Genomic DNA, 20,764 nt, shown 5'->3' on the forward strand with positions numbered 1-20,764 from the left:
AAGAATAATTTGTAAACAGCTAATTTGTTTATGCTCCTCAAGACTCTGGAATTAAATGTGGAGTCATGTCAGAATAATGTTCTCAGTGTCTTACAGCTGTTTGGTTTTTAATGATGGTGTATGCTCTGTGAGCTGCACCTCTTACTCTGGCCACCATGTCAAAGTCCCTTCAAATCCCAGTGCTCTTCCTGGGGGACTTGAGATCCCAAGGTGATCCTGACTCTTTATAGACTGGATCTAACTCTAATGAAGATCTGTTTTAGCTCTGGTCGGTACATTTGAGTGTTCCTCGGAGTTAGTAGAGACAAGTATCACACCTGCATAAATCTGCATAAATCAACAGTAGAATAATAACATGATGTACTTATGAACGTATGATGTAAATACTTATCTGAAAATAATCTTTTAATTGTAAAATATATTATTTATTATGTAAATCCAATAAGATTACAGCAAAAATGTATATTTGATGGTGTTTGTATGGCTTCTCACCATCCCTACAATCAGATGCTGTTCAGGTGTCTGGATTCACCTGAATGCATGAGCAGCCTTAATGTGAATCCACCAGCAGCTGAGGAGCAGTCAGACAATGAATACAAACATATTTTATTTATGAAAACCTCCTGAAGCAAACAGACAGCTTTTATATTTCATGACTGCATTTGATTCTGGATGTGATTCTCTGTCCCTGAGAGTGTCTGCAGACAGGAGACTTTCTGTCAGCGCAGGGATGTGCACCATTTTTTATTCAACTTTATTTATTTTTATTGTTCTGAGGCTATTAACAGTTTCCATTCAGGATTGTTTTTAATTTCTTCCCTTGGGAGCTTTGCGAAGTGACATGGCTTCATTCTTTTATTTTCACACGCAACACTGCGCACTGAAGGTGTGTGTGTATGTGTGTGTGTGTGTTGGTGTGTGTCCATGACGGAGTTACAAATGTGTTTCAGGGTTAATGTTGAGGCTACCTAGAGTTTTATGACATTAATCATGTTATTGCCACATCATTAGTTCAAGTCTTTGTGTCTTTTTTCTACTCAACCAAAATATAGACAAAAATGGCATCAGAAAACTCACCCAGCACACTCAGCCCTGTGTGTGCAGTGATGTTGTGGTTCTTGTTGGTGGCTGTACAGCTGTAGCTGCCAGAGTCGTCATCAGTGACACTCCTGATGATCAGATTACTGCCCGCCAACAGAGAGTACTTCTTATTCCTACAGTGACAGGAAGAGTGAGGTCGTTTGTATCCTTTCTTTGTGCATGTTTGCTTAACCAGTTGATAACTCACAAAATGCATTTGATAGTGAAAGGATAATTTGTTTAATTTTATATTTGCCCATTATCATCAGATCCCAGAAAAAGACCAAAAGCAACATGGTGTTAGTCCATCTTCACCTTCCCTACTGACCCTCCCTATGTCACTGGCTCCTACTGAAGATAGAAATCTTTAAAAACTAAGCACACATAGCTTCCTGGGCACTGTGGTGGTCAAACAGGAGAAAATAGTTTTTATTTGTTTTAGTGGCAGAATAATCAACATTTGGTATGCCAGTGAGTATTTGGGGCAGCAGGATGTTGTGTGTGTGAAAGTGAGTCAAAATGAACTACACTGTGTGTATTGATGGTGATGAAGGAAAATGTTTTTGGTATTGATGTAAACAGTGCAGCTCGGAATATCACCAGACTAAAATGTCCAGACCATACATGTGTAACTCTAATGTTGGTTACCACAAGGGTGACCATGTCATATAAGCCCATACTGTTTGACTGGAGGTAGTAAATTGGACTCACCAGCTCTGGATCAGTTCTTCTCCCCTCCTCCACTGGATGATTGGAGTTGGGTATCCTGAAGCAGCACATTCCAGCACAGCATCGGTTCCCAGCAGAGACATCACTCTGGATGGACGCTGGAGGAACTGGAGGTTCCTGCTCACCCCAGGTTCTGAGAGAGAGAGAGAGCGAGAGAGAGAGAGTGAAAACCTGAAACATGGTCCATATTCTAAGATACACTTCATGGTCCAAAGTATATGGACACCTGATAATTCTGGCCTTACGTGTTAGTTGCAGAGGCCTGAATCTACTGCTATAACAGCCTCCACTTTTCAGATTTGCCTTTTATACTTTGCAACCTGGCTGAAGAGATTTGCTTCCAATTAGCCACAGGAGCATTAGTGAGGTATAACACTGATGTGGGGCAATAAGGCCAAACTCACAGCTGGTGTTCCAGTTCAGGCCAAAGGTGTCGAATGGGGTTGAGTTCAGGGCTCTGTTCAGGCCACTCAGGTTCTTCAACACCAAACTGGCAAAACCAGTTCTTTACGGATAGCTTTTGTCATGTTGACACATGAAATAGCCTACTTTTAAACTGCTTACACTATTGCCTAGAATATCATTGTGTGCTGTAGCACAGATACAGCTCCATTTCCAAACGTGTCCATGATCATTTTCAGAGATGCAAATGTGTCAGGCTTCAGTCTTCACTCTTTTATTGTCTCCCTAATGAAGTGTGACCCCAACAGGCAGCAATCAAATACACACATATACCCTTCTCTCTTTATGTTGTGAATGGTGACACATCAGAGGGCAGGGAGTGCAATTAATGAATCAATAAATGAAAACAACTACTGATGTCTCTCTTGTTTAATTAGCATGTACGCTAGTGAAGCCTGTTGGTCCATTAAAACATAAAATTTTGGTGTATTCCTGTCATAAGCCTGCCTGTTGAGGAGGAGTGGATGTAAGCGCTGTCCTTGGTGCTGAAATGACAGCTGGGTCTGAGGACATAGATGGAGAGCTCAGACATTGACATCAACACAAGAAATCAGGTTACTGTGAGAAATGTGCACAGGAGGCGAGAACAAATGCAGTAACAACCATTTTACCATTACATCTGTATGAAGCAGATCAACCAAGACTTTAACAACATTGAGAGTCTACATCTCCTCTCTCAGGTTTCTCTCTGGAGCTCTACAACATGTTAGTGAATCAATCCAATCAATGATCCAATAAAAATGTAGCAGATTTTAGGTAAACACTCAGAGAAACCAAATTCTGCAACGTAGATGGTGGGTACAGGTGTGCAGGGCTTTGGGTGTGGCTGAGAGCGGTGACTGCTTTGCTGTGACATCACAAAGTTCCAGAAGTCCTGACGGCTGGTTTTAAGGCTCAGTTTCTGAATACAGGCTGTGTGCATTTCTCTGTGGGCTGAGGCTTTGATACTTTCACAGCATTAATATAGAACCTAGACCTGATCTATAATCAAACAACACATGGACATCTACCTTTAGACCATATGGACCTTGTGAAATTTTACAGTTTCATACATAGAGTTGAGTTAGTGAAGGTGTGAAAAATGAGACAGATATAAGAAATACAGTCTAGTTTTTCAGAGCTGTGTATAATATGTTTGGTACTGCTTGACATCTCTATACAGTTTAACCATCATGTGTTTTCATAAATACAAAAAGCAGCGCAGAGTACAGTTCAGGCTGATGGGAATGTCATTCATTTGAAGGTATTGGTCGTAATAATTGTTGTGTGAAGTCTTGAGTAATGGCTAAAAAGTGTTTTGTGAGGTCGCTATGACCTTGACCTTTGACCCCAAAAATCTAATCAGTTCATCCTTAAGTCCAGGTGAATGTTTGTGCCAAAGTTCCTTCAAGGTGTTACTGAAATATTGTGTCCACAAGAATGAGACAGAGAGACAACCTGAAAACAATACGGCTCTGGTTCTGACTGTCGTCTGCACAGAGGAATAAAAACAAAAAATGAGTGTATAAAAAATTAATGAACAAAATATATTAAAAATCTAAAACCTCACCCCGTGCTTTTTATTGCTCTGTAACAATGCCATAAGCTGACAAAGGTCGAGGCTTTCATCTTTTCAGACACCTATTTTCTATCAGATCTCATCTAACAAAAAATGAGGCCTGTGGACACACACACACTCCTGCAGTGGGTCAAGTTGTGCTCCCCCCCAGGTTGGCCTGAGGGCTGGAAAGTTCAAAAGGAGGGATGAGACAATTTCCTTCAAGAGATAGGAAGTTACATCAACACATCCCATGGCACTGACACATACACACACACACACACACTCACACACACACACACACTCTAAATATGATGTGAAGCTTTAAAACTTCAGGATTCAAGAACCAAATACACAGGAAACAGAAACCGAAAAGATAATCAGCAGCAGCAGCAGCAGCAGCAGAAACCTGAGTGGTGAACACAAGGAGATAAAAGAAGAAGAAGCTGAGGAAATGTCCACACAGCACAATCTGTTTCTCTTTTTTTATTGGTTAGAGAGAAATGCGCGGGGGTGGGAAGGGGTGGGGGGTTTATCACTGAACAACAATGAGCGATCTTTAATGTTTTCATAGACACACCACTTAATGTGTCTGTCAGCAGATCAGATGACACACAGACATTGCTTGCATAACAATGATGTCCACAATATCAAATTTTTTTTACAATCCTGTTTCCTAGAAATGATATTTTGTAAGCAATGTAATCGATGGCCAGATTATGTTTAGAGGCAACACTTTCTTTAAATAAATGAAACTGCACATTTATAACAGCAGGAGAGTTGCCAGGAGGTGGTGGAGGTGAATGGTGGGGGCACAAGGCACATGGCTGTCTCTATGGTTAAAGTTAGTGAAAGATGGTGGGTTTGGTTCAATCTTAATGACTCTGATGTTTGATATGCACTGCTCCTTTCCCAATCCCTGAAACCTTGTCAGTACAGAGAGAGAGAGTTTGCATTAGCACAACCACTAACACTGTGTCAGCTACTGCCACTGCCATACAAGACATACATAACATAAACAAATAAAAGATGCTAACTATGCTAACCGTTCTGATACGTCTGCTAGTCTCTGGTTCTGGTCTCAACAGACTCCTCATCTGAGTCTGGATCTGACTGAGGCTCAAACATGTGGCTGAGTCTCTCTGATGTTTCCTCCTCTAACCATCCTGATACTCTCTGCTCTTTCACCTGTCCACCTGGAGCAAGCAGGTGGTGGGTGGGGCTCAAGGCCTGATCCACATGTCTCAATCAGGAAGTAAGAGGAGATGAGCTTCAGACCCAATTTTTATGTTGGAAACCCATGTTAAACTACATATGAATCACAGCAGAGAATTTTTACAGGGTTTAAAACATGGTGAGGAACTTCAATAATACTGTTGTCACTACAAGTGGATATTGTCCTGCAGGATCAGATATTTTGGTGGTAAACAAACATGTTTTCTGATATTGTACTGATACATTCAGTATGAACATATTTTTAATTTACCTAATACATAAATTAACAACATATCCTCATTAATGGAAAAGTGAATCCAGTCACACCTCTGAACTGCTGAAGTAAAGGTGAACTGTCCCTTTCAAATTACTGGATAACTAATTTAGTCAACTGCACAGTCAAACAGACTATTGGTGGATTCTTTTTGCTTCTTTCAGAAACACTGATATGTTATTTTTCTGCTCTATTTGTGTGTGAGCTTGTTATCTGCTTTTATTTCTCAGTGCACCTGTGACCTGTGAAACTACCCTATGGCAGTTTGTTTTAAAACTAGAAATAAGTGTCAGAATGCATTCTTAAGTTCAACTGAAGTTAATATGAGGCCTCAGCAGTCTGAGTTCAACATATCCCCCACAGTTACTGTGTTTTTAGTATAAAATGATATCTTTGCATTTTCAAGGACAGTGATTCTCTGCTCAGCTGCAGATATAAAGTGTTCATTAGTGAGATTTACGCCAGTAACACACTACCTGCGTTGTCTGTGTGTGGCAGCTGACGTCACTCAACTGCTGTGGCTCTCGCGCATTTGTGTTCACACCGGCTGTGTCTCTGCTGCTGCAGCTCTGTCTGGATTGGATTTCTTTTCATTATAAATTAATTTCAGATTCATTTTTGACAGAAAACATCACTAAAACATCACTGTCTCCACATGCAGCTGCTAAAATTGGTTAAAAATATATTTATATTTGTTTGTGTCTGTGACATATTCAGATTCAACCTAGACATAGAAACTACAGTGGAAGGAGTCAGTTTTATGTGATGTTGCTGCTATGACGTAACTATAATATCAACAGGTCTTTTCTCTGTCCGTCTCTGCTAGGAGACATGTCAAGTGTGAAAAATGTGCAAGACGCTGAATCTCTAGATCATGCCACGCAGCCGTGAGGCGTGTCACACAGACAATGTGTCCACTCTAACCTGTTAACATGAGCACCCAAATGAAAACCAAGATGTTTTGCAACCGCAACGTTCCTCAGCTGCGACACACATGCAACGCATCCAGTGTGTTCCTGGCCTTCGATGTGTCTGTAAGTGCATTTTGATAGGCTACCTTTGAAAAGAGCCAGCCTACCTGATTCCCCCTGATTCAGTCTTCATGCTAAGCTAACCATACTAGCTGCTGCAGCTTGCTTCATATTTTACAGACGTGAGAGTAGTAGCCTATCAATCTTCTCCAGGCAAGAAAGTGAATTAAGGTGCTGCCCCATGTGTTGAACTGTTTCTTTGAGCTCTGTGCATGGAGGTTTGTTACTGAAGGAAACTCTGGAAGTTGTAGTTGAGTTAATATGTGTCTACGTTTGTACCTTTGACTTTTATCAAAGAACCAGATACACTGTTGCTCATAAAGTTGGAATAAAATATTTTTTAACCTCTTTCCATGAAATGACAATGGGATTTATTTCATTTCACCTGGGTAATTGGGACACATAATGTAATCATTGCACCTGGTCAAAAGTGATTACTGACTCATTTAAATAGGAATAAACAGAGGATTGTGTCTGAAAACAAAATTATTCCAACTTTATGGACAACAGTGTATTTCTAACACTTAGTGGAGAGTGTCATGTCCATCCAAACTTTCAAGAGCTCCACTACTCTTCACTAAACCTCTGAAGTCTCTGAACACACCTATTTCTATCTGAACATTGATGGTTGTCTAAGTTGTAAAGAAATACAAGTACACTAGAGCTTTACATCTAATCTCTTTTTAGTGGTTAATCTGATTGGTTTACCCAGACTGGAACAGAGAAGAAAGTAGGTCACACAGACACGGGCTATCTGGAGGTGACACATGGGAATCAGATGGTTCCATCTGACAGTCTCTGACCTTCGACCTCTGAGTCCCAGTGAAAGCTCCATCTGATAAAATCTTTATAAAGTTAAAGTTAATAAAATCTTCATGGAGTCAGAATCATTAAAGCTTAATCCATCTGATCCATTAAAAGTTTGGAAAATATCCTGGCCCTTTAATTCTGTTTTTTCCTTTTTTTCATGGAGTCATACATGTACTTTTTGTTACATATTATTATTTTCATCATTATTATCATAAATGTGCTGGTTCATTATGTGTACTACACAGTATTGGTGAGTTTTGAGATTGAACAATAACTGAGATTTGAGCTTTTTTCCTAAATTTTGCCTTTGGGCTGCTTGGTCAGATTTAGATTAACTGCTGCGAGTTAAAGCATTTTCAGTGTGTGTGTGTGTTGTGTGTGTGTGTGTGTGTGTGCATGTTGTGGGGGGTTGAAATATAAAGTACATGATTATCCTGCTGAAGGTCAACTCCTGGGCTCCGGGGACACCCCGCTGAGCAAGCAAGCACAGAAACACTTGGTGAGCCTGAATCAAAGTGGTGTTTAGCCAGAAGAGAGCGAGCTAACCTGAGCTGTAATCTGAGTGATTAAGTGGCTGCTGTATGGACTCGTGTAATTGGATGGTGTGGAGCGTATGGAACATCAGCTGCTGACAGACTCCCTGCAGACTGAGGAGAAGGTGCTTCCTCTCGGCCCACAGGCATATTATTAAATCACATTTTACACTCTATATATCATTACATCTCATTTTATTTTAAAATCAGATGTGCAGTGTCTGTGAGGAAATGAACAGAAATTACTACCTGACAAAATGATGACTGCAGGAAAAACATAACTCTCTATTAAGTAAACTGCTGGTGCAGTACTTCACTGCAACATGACTGGAAATAAAATCAGTCAGCGTTTAAAGGTGGATCAAACAAATAATATTTAAATATGTTTCATATTCCACACTAGAAATTCCAAGTTCATCAGGCAGAAAAATCAACCATCATGAAAATCTCAGTTTTATCTCATAGATGAATGAAACTATTTGAGGCTCAGTAGCTCTGGTAGACTTATTGATAAATAAATAAATTGATTGAAAACGTGGATTTCTAATGAACTTGTGTGGTGCCCAATAGATCAATCAACCGAGAAGCCATGTGTTTACATCACTTTTCATCTCTTTCACCTGGGAGCACTCGGAGCTCGGCGTCCGTCCCCGTCCTGGTGCTGCCGGGGTTGTCGGCCAGACAGCGGTATGTGGCTGAGTCTGGAGGCTGGACACGGCTGACCTGTAGCGAGCCGGATGGCAGCACCACCAGGCGGGAGTCAGGGTCAAAGATCATTGGCAGGTCCTCTCGGTTCTTCTGCCAGCGGATGATGGGCGTTGGGTCACCAGACACCTCACAGCGCAGCAAGGCTGTGTCGCCCAGGTATGAGGAGACAGACTCTGTAGGGACAACCACCTTCAGCGGACCTGGAGGGAGACAAGAGCGCGACGGGTTAATGATGATATATATACATACATACAATGTACAAAAAAGGCACTAAACTGTGCTGAACTGAGGTGATCTAAATTGTATTGTGGCTGTAGTGAAGTGAAGTGTGGTGTTGGCCTATATAGACACATTGTTGAAACACAAGTGACACAAGTGTTGAAATGAACTCGGTTGAAATGAACTGTGTTATTACCTCATTCAACCACTTGACCAACAGGAACTATAAACAAAGTTAAACTACAATGAAAACCCTACATACTGTAGCAGTACTACTGCTAATGTTACTTCTGCTACTGCTTTATTTGGTATTACTATTATCACAAGCATCAAATACAGTAAATACCACTTATGATTACTACAAGTGCTACTGCTACAAACATTGCTAAAGCAGCTTCTTGTACATCTACATCACCTAAAACTAAAACTGCTGTTAGTATTACAAATAGTTCCTGTGTCAGAAACAAAAGACACAGTAGCAGCAGGGGAGACGCAGAAGAGGAGGTAAGCTGACAGTGAAGGTTTTTCAGGTCGACAAGAAGAAGAGAATAATAAAGGCAAAAATGGAATAGGAAGAGAAGTGAGACTCAGCAGGTGTGGATGTGTGAAAGAGAAAGTGTTAGACTCTCAACAGCAGGAGGACAGATGAAAGTCAGGCAGAGAGACAGAGAGACGGGGACAGTGTAGACGGGCAGTGTCCAGCCTGCTGTGTTTAGGACACACGCCGTTTCCTGTCTGATCAGATTCACTTCAACAACAAACAGCCTGAATCCATGAAAACACACGACCCTGCTGACTGCCAGCCTCACTCTGCTCTCACACTGAAAACACTCGTTAATTTATTATCTGAAGCTAATGCATGGCTACGTCGTTTTCTCCATGGCTGTGGGGGCTTGTGGGATCTGCAGGAATGTCAGGAATTCAATAAAGAGAGGTTTTTGCTTCTCTGAATTGATGTTGTTGTGATTTACAGTTGACTTTCAACAGGTTTAAACAATTAAATGAGAAGATTTTCATGACGGAATAGCCTCTTCACACAGTGTTTAGACCTTCAGGGAAACCAAAGTGTCCGCTGATCACAGTGTTTGAGAGGGGATTACGTATGAGGCCCATTTTTCGGAGGGATCACTGCTTCGTCAAAGGGAACATAAACAATAGAATAAAAAATCTTTATCCATCCTTCTGTGCTGCTTACCTGTCAACTTCACAGTATTTCTTTGTCTGGCAGGTGTCCAGAAGTATTTACAGTGCACATATTTTGATTAGATTAGATAACATTATTAATCCCCAGAGATGTACTGTATGGATTAAACAAGCAACAAACAGGTAGCAAATTAGTAAGCATCACAGGAGGCTCAGTTGGTTGGTTGGTACTTTGAACATAAATTTTTTTATCCCTACGTCTATGAAGGCAAGTTTTATTTATGTAGCACCATTCAGATAGGAGGCAATTCAAAGTGCTTCACAAAAGCATAGAAATACATTTAAAAAAATGGACATTACTGCAACATTAAAATTGCATTTAAAAGACAATAAAAACAAGGCAATTGAAGGTGCTTTACTGAGGCATAGATTAATCAAAAACATTAAAAATACAACATGAAGATGTTAAAATTGCATTTAAAAGACAATAAAAACAAACAAAAGCAAAAACAAGCTAATAAACACTTAAAGATTAAAGAGGTTATATATGTAATTTATTGGAACGCTGCGGCAAACAATCAGTCCTGATGTAAATGAGCTGATAGTTTCAGCAGATCTCAGGTGTTCAGGAAGCTTGTTCCACGGGTGAGGAGCAGAGGAACTAAAAGCTTCTTCACCTGGCTCGGTTGTGATTCTGGGAACACTGAGTGAACCTGTCCCAGATCCCCTGAGGGCTCTGGATGCTTCATAGCATATAAGTAGATCCACACCATTTAGTGCTTTATATACGAATAATATGATTTTTATTTTTTTCCTTTGCCACACAGAAAGCCAGAGCAGTGATTTAAGGTGTGATGTGCTCCACTGTCTCTGTATTAGTGAGGACTCTGGACAAGCTGCAGGTTTTGGTGTCTAGTTGATTTTTTTTACCAAGACCTGTGAAGACATCATCACAATATTCTAGTTATTCAGTCTGAAGGCTGATTTTGTAATTGTCTTTATGTGACTGTTGAAATTTAGGTCCAAGTCCACAAGATTTGTAGATTTTAGTGTCATGGAGACAAGGTGAGCACTGACTTTTAATCTTTCTTCTTTGAGGCCAGAAACAGTCATTTCAGTCTTGTGTTCTGGAACATCCACTCTTTGATTTGTTCAATGCACTTGTAAAGGACTGTAGTCACCTGGTTACATTGTTATGTAGAGTTGTGTCTCCTCTGCATAACCATGGTAAGAGATTATATAATATTCCATAATCTGAGCATGTAGATGTTGAATAGAAGAGGCCTGAAAACAAACCCTCGAGGAACTCGCTCTGATTCATAATTGCCAACCAACACAAAGAAGTCCTTATCTTGTAAATATGATTTCAACCAATTCAATGCTAAATTGTTTACTTACAGACAACTAACCGTGCTGTTCTTATAAACATCATAAAAACATGAAGCAGCCTTTCTGTCCCTCATGACAGAACGCTGAGCACAGTGTTTGTTTTCCCAGCTGGACTCAAACCAGGAACGCTGTGGTTCAGAGCTGGCACCTCTAAGGTGTGGTACACTTTGTATCAAACAGTGGACCTAAAAGAAGGTCATTTACTTTCTGCTACATAGTTATTTTGTTCCTTTAATTTCTAGAAAAGGGATATTTCATAAGCATGTTTTGTATCTTTTAACACATTTTAAATTATATTTTGGAGAATAAACACTGTAGTTTTCTTGTAAAAAAAAAAAAAAGTTTGACAGACAAGTTCTGTTTATTTTTTCATTCCTGTCTCTTATATTTTAAAATTTAAAATGCCATTTTGAACAAGTTTCCAAATCCAAAGAGTTCTAAATTCCTGTCAACATAGGAATCCTCATTCAGACTTTTCGTCTGCCCAGGAGAGAGAAAAGTAAATGCAGTTTGGAGTGTGATTTTCCTTGCAGTTTGTGTTTTTGGTGTTTTGTTTTCATGCTGGTTTGAATCAGTTTCAGCTTTCTGTGTTAGCTCAGCACATAAAGAGCCAGAAAACTTTACCTCTGACACAAAGGGAAACTTCCTCTTTGTGTTTAATAACATTAGTTAAGCTTCAGTTTGACTCTTGAACCGTGGGACAAGCTGCAGCTGGATGCAGGTTCCTGTGTGATCACACAGATCAGAGGCGATGGAACCTTGATGTGAATTTGGATTGTGTGTCTTATATAAGTTGCTGCTGCCTGTTTATGTGTGGATCACAATACTGCCTGCAGCAGCTGCTCACACACACACACACACACACACACACACACACACACACACACACATCCTCTTGTTTTAGTCACTTGTGGGGACACTATTGATGATGATGATGATGATGATTATTATTATTATTATTATCATTATTATTATTATTATTAATAATAATAATAATTCCTGGTTACATTACCCAGGATGTTTTAAGGCCATTGTCAACCCTATGCTCTATTACCATGATTGGTTTACATTGTGGCAACCTGCTCATTATCCCCTCAAGTGTGGTGAGTCCTCATGAGGCTGGTGTATAAATAAAAGTTTTTGCCCCATGGGATGTCATGCAGTACTCATGCAATGCAAGTACATGCAACAACAACTTCACAGAATGGCATAATTCCCATGATGCCCTTTTCTGTGTCCCCCAGTGAAAACTGTTATTTAGGTAACAATAGAAATTAGATTGACAGCCAGTTTCTTTACAGATGGTCTGACCATTGTAAATATAGTGAAAATCAACATCCCAGTAGTAATTATGACTGTGAACCTTGTATTTTTCTGAAATGTAAGATATATTGGACTTGATGCTACTGTGAGTCACCATCTTGTGTGAACACATGCAAATCATTAGATAATCAGAACGAATAGCCACTTCATTCCATTCCACGCCTGTTTGTTGTGGAGAGGACACCTCTGTGGATAATTCAGACACTGAAGGAATCCAAACCAGGAGAAGCTGACTGCAATGGTGGGGAACACAACAACTCACATGATCCCACATTACCGCATGATGTCACCAAAATCTGTCTGTGTTTTAATTGAGACCCCTAACAGCAGAAATACACACTGTGTGTTTCAGAGTTGAATATTGACTTACATCCTTGTCTGTTGCTACTGTGAGCTGGTAGCTAGCTAGCTGTATAGGAGGTTGAGGACGCAACGCCCACTCAGCTCTGATTGGTCAAATGTTTCTCCAACCAAATCAAACACCAAGCTAAACATAACCATGGAGACTTTTTCGATCACCACCTTCCCTCAAAAAAAACTTTATCACAGCTACAAAGTCCAGTCAGAGCCACTGTTGAACTGTGTTTTTCATGTGTTCAGAGGACATCAACTGAAAAGCAAAGGCAGCCCTGTGATGGTCAGACCTACCAATGAGCCTGAGCCTGCTCTTTGTTTCCATGGTTACAAAAATGCAAAGATGGACTCTAATTGAAAAACGATTAATTCTATCATGAACTGTAATTATGAACAAGCACATCAACCTTTACAAAAACTATAATAACTTTCAAAGACCCATTAAGCTTTATCAAAGCAACAGCAACAACAGCAAGAGAATTTTTATCACAGCAAATTCAGCTGCAGAGCAAAAACTATTCTTCTTCACACTCTTCACACTACTGAAAACAAATATTTCTCTTACAGCGTACAAACTGGACGATTTGTAGCTTTTTGTTGCTTTATGAATCAGACTGGCATCATGTTTCTCTTTAATTGGATCTGACCTGAGAGCATTTTTCCTGAACTTGATAAAACAGAGTGAACAGCCTTATGAATGCAAAGTGCAGAGCAGAGAGTGTAAAGTGATCATCAGTCAGAGAGCAAGTTCTCATCACATAGACTGAAAGAACATGATGAAGGAGGAGAGGAGAGGACAGGAGAGGAGAGGAGGAGAGGAGAGGAGAGGAGGAATTAGGAGAGAAAATGAGCATCAAGGAATGAGAAGAAGCTAAGAAGAAGAAGAAGAAACCTTGACCCTGAACTCAGCATGCCATAGCTTCAACTTCCTGTTTTAGGAGTCAAACCTTCACATCCTACTAAAAACAAACAAACAAACATGATGTCATCCACTGTGATGGTGGCTGTTGTCTCCCTCCTGTTTTCTCCCTCATTAGACAAATGGACCAAAATAACTCTAACGGATAATAACATGCAAATCACAGAAAACAGGCGAGGACAGTGGAGGGATTTGGGGATGCTCCTGCTCTGAATCTTCGCCTTGGGAACGATTATTATCTGCTTCTGTGGGCTGAACCTCGCTCCTCCTCACCCCCATTAATTGGGATTTGTCCAAATCCTCAGTGAGTCAACGACTAATTGAGGATGGATGAACTGAAGGCCGTGTGGTCTCTCCCTCTGTCACCTCAAACTGAGGAGTTTAAAAGATGATAGTTTGTCTTTGGAGAGGCTGGAAATACTAACACTCTGAGACTGAGACATCATAGCTCAAGCTGAGCAGCTAAAACATTGGCTAACATGAACACATTGATTAGTGAACATCTAGGGAAACATTTCAATGGAAATAGCTTATCCTCATTCTTATTAACATCCTATAAACACCAAAGAATGCAGACTGACAGTAATGTTACTTTTAATTACTGAAGTTAGCTTAGCTTTCTACAAATGTTTGTGGTTTGTTCCAGCTGTGTTGCTGCCTCACTCTCAGTGACATTACAGATGACTTCAGTCCATAAATCTTTCCAAGGACTAAGATGTTAGCTAACAGTGCTGGCAGAGACATAATGTTACAGCTAAAAAGACTTCTTTTTAGCTATTCGACAGATAAGGAAACATGTTGCTAATACAATGGCAGAAACCACCTATATCATAATATAATAATAATAATGACAATAATAATAATCACTCTCTCACTCCGCTTGCCTTCTGTCTCTCTTTCTGTTTCTTCTCTCCTTAGCCTTTAAGTCCTTTTCTCTCCCTCTCTCCCTATCTCACTGTTCAGTTTTTCTAATTAATTCCCAGTTTACAATCCACCTCCACACACAGACACACACACACACACACACACACACACAGAGCCAGACTGCTAATTGAATTTTCAAGCCTCTGATGTTCATTAGCATTTTGCCTTGTAATGTGTTGTGTGCCACCTATGTAAATGTGTATATGTGTGTGTGTGTGTGTGTGTGTGTGTGTGTGTGTGTGTGTGTGTGTGTGTGTGTGTGTGTGTGTGTGTGTGACATGATGCAGGCAGAATTGATTCATGTTTTAATGTCTTACTGAGTGGATTGTTTCTGATTGTGCGTGCGTGTGCATGCGTGTGTGCATGTGTGTGCATGCGTGTGTGCGTGTGTGTGCATGCGTGTGTGCATGTGTGTGCATTCGTGTGTGCGTGCGTGTGCATGCATGTGTGCATGTGTGTGCATGCGTGTGTGCGTGTGTGTGCATGCGTGTGTATATCAGTTCAGGTTTGTTTGGATTAGGGTTCAAAATTCACTGAATTCACTAAAATGCAGGTTCCAGGTGCTTTGATTGGTTGTCTGCCCAGTTATCGACTGGTGAAGCAGAATAACGTTACATCACAACAAGGATAACTACAACAGACACAGACAGTAGTTATTTTTCTCTATTATCTGGTCCTATGGGTGTTACCCACTCCTACAAATAATGTTTGTGTACAACCAAACTGCAACAAGCAAATGTCCAATTTGTACAAAGCATAATTACGAAGAGATTATGTTTTCTAATGACATAATGAGGAAATGTAAGTCACATGTGTTGTACTGAATGTAACAGTACAATGTTCACAGACAACGTGTTTGTTTTCCGATCTTGCAGCAGAATATTCACTTCAGGTGAATTCAGCATTCTTACATTGTTTTATGGTTCTGTTCAGACTCTCACAGCACTTTGGTTACAGTCAGGCAAAGATCCTGCTCAGGTTTAATACAGTGCTTCTCAAACGTTTTCACATCAGGGGCCATACACTGACACAAATTACCTACCTACTACCCCCATCTGATCAGATTTTTGCTTTTAGAGGTTTTTTTTTATAGAAAATGTTTGAATCCCATGACCAAAATATTCATACACTCTGCCACTGTGTTACTCGTGGATGGAATTATAGTGAAAATAATACCCTTTTGGCTCGGGACCCCCAGGAACTCCCTCAAGGAGCCCTGGGGGTCACTTTGAGAACCACTGGTGTAAATGACTTCAGACACAACATGTTTATTAACATTTAGACAGACAGAACTGAGACCAGGATCTGAACCTGGTCTCTGGATGTCAACCTGGTCTCTGGGTCTGGATCTGGTCTCTGGGTGTGGACCTGGTTTCTGGATGTGGACCTGGTTTCTGGATGTGGACCTGGTCTCTGGATGTGACAGTCGTGCCCCTTGCAAGCCCATAGTTCTCTGTTGCATGTCAGACTTCTCTCATCATGTTTGCTGATAATCTCTCCTCTGCTCTCAGTCTTAACTCAATATTAATACTGATCCTGACTACAGCCCCAGTTTAAAGGTGCAGGTTCTGGGGAGTACCAGGGAAGGAGTTGTTTCAGTTCTGCGTTGAAAAGATTTAGAATATGGTGGGAGTGATAAGAGACAGACATCAAAGAAAGGTCTCTCTGTCAGGCTCTCTCACACACACAGACACACACACGCACACACACACACAAGTACACACACACACTCTCTCTCTCTCTCTCTCTCTCTCTCTTTCTCTCTCTCTCTCACCTCCCTGTGAGCTGCAGCTGCTGGTCTCCTGTCTCTTTAATCGCTATAATTGACTGGGAGGATGGAGAGTCACTTCAGAGACCAAAACACTCAAACACAAGGAGCTGAGTGCCTAAAGAGACAACCATCTGATATACACACTGTGATACAGTGTGTGTGTGTGTGTGTGTGTGTGTGTGTGTGTGTGTGTGTGTGTGTGCATTATTAACAACCACGTTATCAGTTTCAGGAATGATCAGCATATTGTTCAGGCTATCAATTTTAATCTATCTGCCATATGAAGAGAAGTGACTCCCCTCATGTCTAAAGTCTGATCCTGCAGCTGTGTCTGAATAATAATAATTTTCTGCTGGGGGGGCTGGAGCCAGTCCTATTGGGCAAGGTGGGGTATACCCTGCATAGGTTGCCAGTCTATCACAGGACTGACATATAGAGACAAATAAACAGTCACACTCACATTCACACCAACAGGCAATTTAGAGTCACCAATTAACCTACATGTGTTTTGACTGGGAGGAAGCCAGAGTACCCGCAGAGAACCCGCGCAGGGAGCATAATGCAAACTCCACACAGAAAGGCTCCAGCAGACCGACAGGTTCGAACCCAGAACCTTCTTACATAATTGCATAATTTATATGAGAAAATATCAAATAATTGAAATTATATTTTTGGAAAATAATAAATATGTGACTAAACAAATATAACATGTATGACCTGGCTGATGGATATTCTGTGAACCACTGGTGATCAGTTTGAGTTGAAGCAACAGGAGCGAACGATTTCCCAGAACCATGCTCCTTACACTTTAGCAAAAATTGGAGAAGAATCATCGGACATATCAGAGAAGTGCTGATGAAAGAGTTTCAGCTTGACATTCAAAGTTACTTCAATGTTATTTCAGTTAGTGATATTTCAGACTGAAGATTGAGCAGTTTGACTTGCCATTCAGTACAATCTAAACTTCTGCTCAACAGTTTATGTTCATGCTGCTTCAAAAAAAAGGAAAAATTTTCTTCCATAATCCAACAAGAAATCTGTTTGTGTGTTTTTATTTTAAGAAAAATCTCTGAAATGTTATTAAAAATGTAAGTGTATGCATGATGATTGAACTAAATGGGTAAAAATGAATAAACAAAGAGTAGTAATATTCATAATATGTCCGTGTATAGGTGACTTTACGACTGGGGGCTAAATTATGTAAGCACTGACTTCATTTGTAATCTGTCAAGGGACCAGAGTTTTCAGTTGTCCAATATTGGGCCAATATTCAATAATATTGAATATTTCCCACCATATGCAACATTTTTCATAATATCATAATGTCATATACAGTGATATTTGGGCTGGACTGTATTAAATTTTTTGGATATTGCCCGAGCCTTGTTCCATACAACTTCTTCTTTTCTGTCAAACTAAATACAGACTTGAAATCCCTCAGACCTGTGCTGAGCCATCACACAGAATATTGTACTACAGTGCAGTACAGTGTTGATAAAGGTGAAGCACTTCACCCTCTGTTAAAGTCTTTCATAAACTGTATTGATCTTCAGCCACACTCCACTCACTAAATGACATTACAGGCAAATAAATAAATATGAGTGTGTGTGTGTGTGTGTGTGTGTGTGTGTGTGTGTGTGTGTGTGCGTGTGTGTGTAAAAGACAGGTCAAGGTGTTCATTCATCTGAATGAAGGAATTTCCTATTCTGCCTGTCTTCTGAGATTTCTTTCTTTGATGTCGCCATTCACATATTCTATTCACATATTCTATTCACATTTTTCCATTCAAGTCAAGTGGAAGCAAACTATTGTCACACAGAGGCCCTGTTCAGACCTGGTATTAACAAGTGGTCAGCTATAAGTACCTCAGTTCACACCTGCTTTAAAATGTGTCTCCACATGCGTCATTGACCACTTGTTAACGGATCTCACTTCCTTTCTTATATGCAAATAAACAGGTATGTGTCATTGTTTTTAGCCAATCGACAGTCAGGTCCAGGTGCTCGTGTGTGTGTGTGTGTGTGTGTGTGTGTGTGTGTGGGTGTGTATGTGTGTGAATCAGAGAGAGAGCGAGTGGGGCTTAGAGGGGTTGAGTGAATTAATGCACTGTGCACAGGTCTTCCAGTGAAATAAAGTTTGATCCATTTGTAAAATATTTTGCGTTGGGACTAATCAGACTGTGACAGAGGACATCAGTGGAGTAGTTGGTCCTTCAATGCGGCCAGGACGCATTTGTGTTCACGCTGCTAAAAGAATGTGGACACGTGGTCCACAATGTCAAATGCGTCCACAATCCGTCTTGGGTACATTCACACCTGAACTTAGAGATGACCACTGGTGATCGGATCAGCAAAGGCAGATGTCAATATTAGGTTTGAACAGGGCCAGAAAGACGAGGACCTAAAGCTGAGCTCTGTGGGACACAGTCACTAACATCTCCAGTCAAGGGCCAAACCTGAGACCTGAGAGTTAAGTCACAACTAAGAAGTCTCAAAGTTAAACACAAGAAAGGATTAGTCTGGTTCACTCCAATTGTCTCTTGTGGAAGTAGGTAAATAGATTCAACTAACAAGTGAACAGAATAGGATAGAATACAACAACATAGTCTCTTACCAGCCACCGTCACTTTGGCATTCCGACTCACGATGCTCCCCAGTCCATCCAGCGTGGCGAGGCACTGATATTCTCCCTCGTCGGGCCGGTGGTGCCGCGAGTGCACCACATTCTGCACCAGCAGCGAGCCGTTACTCAGCTGCTGCCGCCGCTCATCCACCACAGTGCTCAGGAGCACGCCATCCTTACGCCATGTGATGGTGAGAGGTCCAGCCACGGCGTCAGACTGTGCCTGGCAGTCCAGCTGCAGCACGCCCCCTCGCACTGTCACCGTGTCCTGAGGCTCCTGGGAGAAGGTGAAGTCTACGAAACCTCCGAGACTGTATGAGGAGGAGGAGGAGGAGGATGAGGAGGTGTCTGAGTCTGTAGGAGGAGAAGAGAAGAGGAGGCACAGAAACATGAGGTCACCAGTAAGACAGTGATCTACTAATACAAATACTCTACATCTCAAAAACTGACAGCTGCAAAACAAACACAGGTGTGGTTCATACAAGGGATGAAATTTACATTTACATTTGCATTCACTCGTTTGGTCGTTGCTTTTATCCAAAGAGACATACAAGTGAGTGACAACACTGAAGCTTCAGTAAAACACAACATTGACCAGCGGGAAAAGGTGGTGTCATGTTCAGTACACCACACAATAAATCAAAACTAAATTAATACATCAGTGAGCCTGGAGGTAGAGGAACAAAACTCAAAAATCATCACAACTGAGTTAAGTGGGCAACTGCTGCAGGGCCCAAGACCCTCGGGGGCCACAGAGGCCCCATTTTCTTTCTGTGTTAGCAATCTTTTTAATTGCAAAATTGTTTAGGAATACGCACCAGTAGCTAATATTTGCCGCAGGGCCCCTGGCAGGTTAAAGTGGCTGTAATGGTAGATTGTCAGACAGCAGACATATATTCTTCCTACTGACTCCTGACTCAGTGACACAGTAGAATATTCCTTCTATCCTATACCTTCTATCTGTTGTTGCTGTTGCTGAATTTAATTCAATTGTCTCACATACAGTGGTGAAATAAGGTAACCAAATGGAGGTGATGCTCTGGTGCTGAATAATCAAAGCATGTTTACAAATACATGACGTTTCCTCCTCCAGCACACTGTTGAGGTAGTCTTAAATAGCCAGACCTCTCTCCATAGTGCTGTGCCAGAGCTAGACTCTGGTCTGGATGCTCCATTATCATTCTGCTATAGGGAGACCATCACAATTGTTTTTGGCAGCGCTGAGCTGCTGAGGATGCAGTGTCGGTGTTCCTGTAAAATAGTGTCGGAGGGGAACTTGTTGGGGGGGGGGGGGGCTTTTGCACATGTGGATGTTAGCACTGCCATTATGATGGCTGATTTCCCCCCAAAGAAAATGCCACAAAAAAGCAAAGATGTCTGTCGACTGTGTGATTACACAATCTACATCTTCAACAGAACTCGCCAGTTTAGGCAGGTTGTTGTTTCACGCAAAAAGGGTGTTGACAATGGCAACAGGCAGGGGAAGTGGACAGGGAGGAGCACACCACCTAGTTTAGGTGCTTAATGGCAGCCCATAGCAGTGATTCAGAGTCCTGCTGATGTCATGAGACCAGGTTTACCCTGCACAATGAGCTTCATCCATTTCTTAATTAGCTGTTACAACCAACTTTACAGCAGACACCACATCTTGGCTTACATGACAAACAACACACAACACGCTGGACATGCTGTTCAGTATAATCACACATGATATAGGATCA

General features: G+C 41.1%; 1 protein-coding gene across 1 annotated transcript in view; it reads right to left on the bottom strand.

Annotated features, from left to right (window-relative positions):
• The window catches only part of dcc (DCC netrin 1 receptor), a 233,113-nt gene extending 212,889 nt beyond the window's left edge, over positions 1-20,224 (bottom strand). Inside the window, exons 1-6 of the mRNA XM_022744417.1 lie at positions 20,169-20,224; positions 19,479-19,495; positions 19,035-19,397; positions 8,292-8,579; positions 1,792-1,942; positions 1,078-1,214 (exon numbers count right to left, since the gene is read on the bottom strand). Of these exons, the coding sequence (XP_022600138.1) occupies positions 1,078-1,214; positions 1,792-1,942; positions 8,292-8,579; positions 19,035-19,397; positions 19,479-19,495; positions 20,169-20,224 (1,012 nt within the window). The remainder of the gene's footprint in view (positions 1-1,077; positions 1,215-1,791; positions 1,943-8,291; positions 8,580-19,034; positions 19,398-19,478; positions 19,496-20,168) is intronic.
• Positions 20,225-20,764: the final 540 nt, after the last annotated feature.

This window comes from Seriola dumerili, unplaced genomic scaffold, assembly GCF_002260705.1.
Source record: "Seriola dumerili isolate Sdu_G_001 unplaced genomic scaffold, Sdu_1.0 BDQW01000081.1, whole genome shotgun sequence".
NCBI classification, from domain to species: domain Eukaryota; kingdom Metazoa; phylum Chordata; class Actinopteri; order Carangiformes; family Carangidae; genus Seriola; species Seriola dumerili.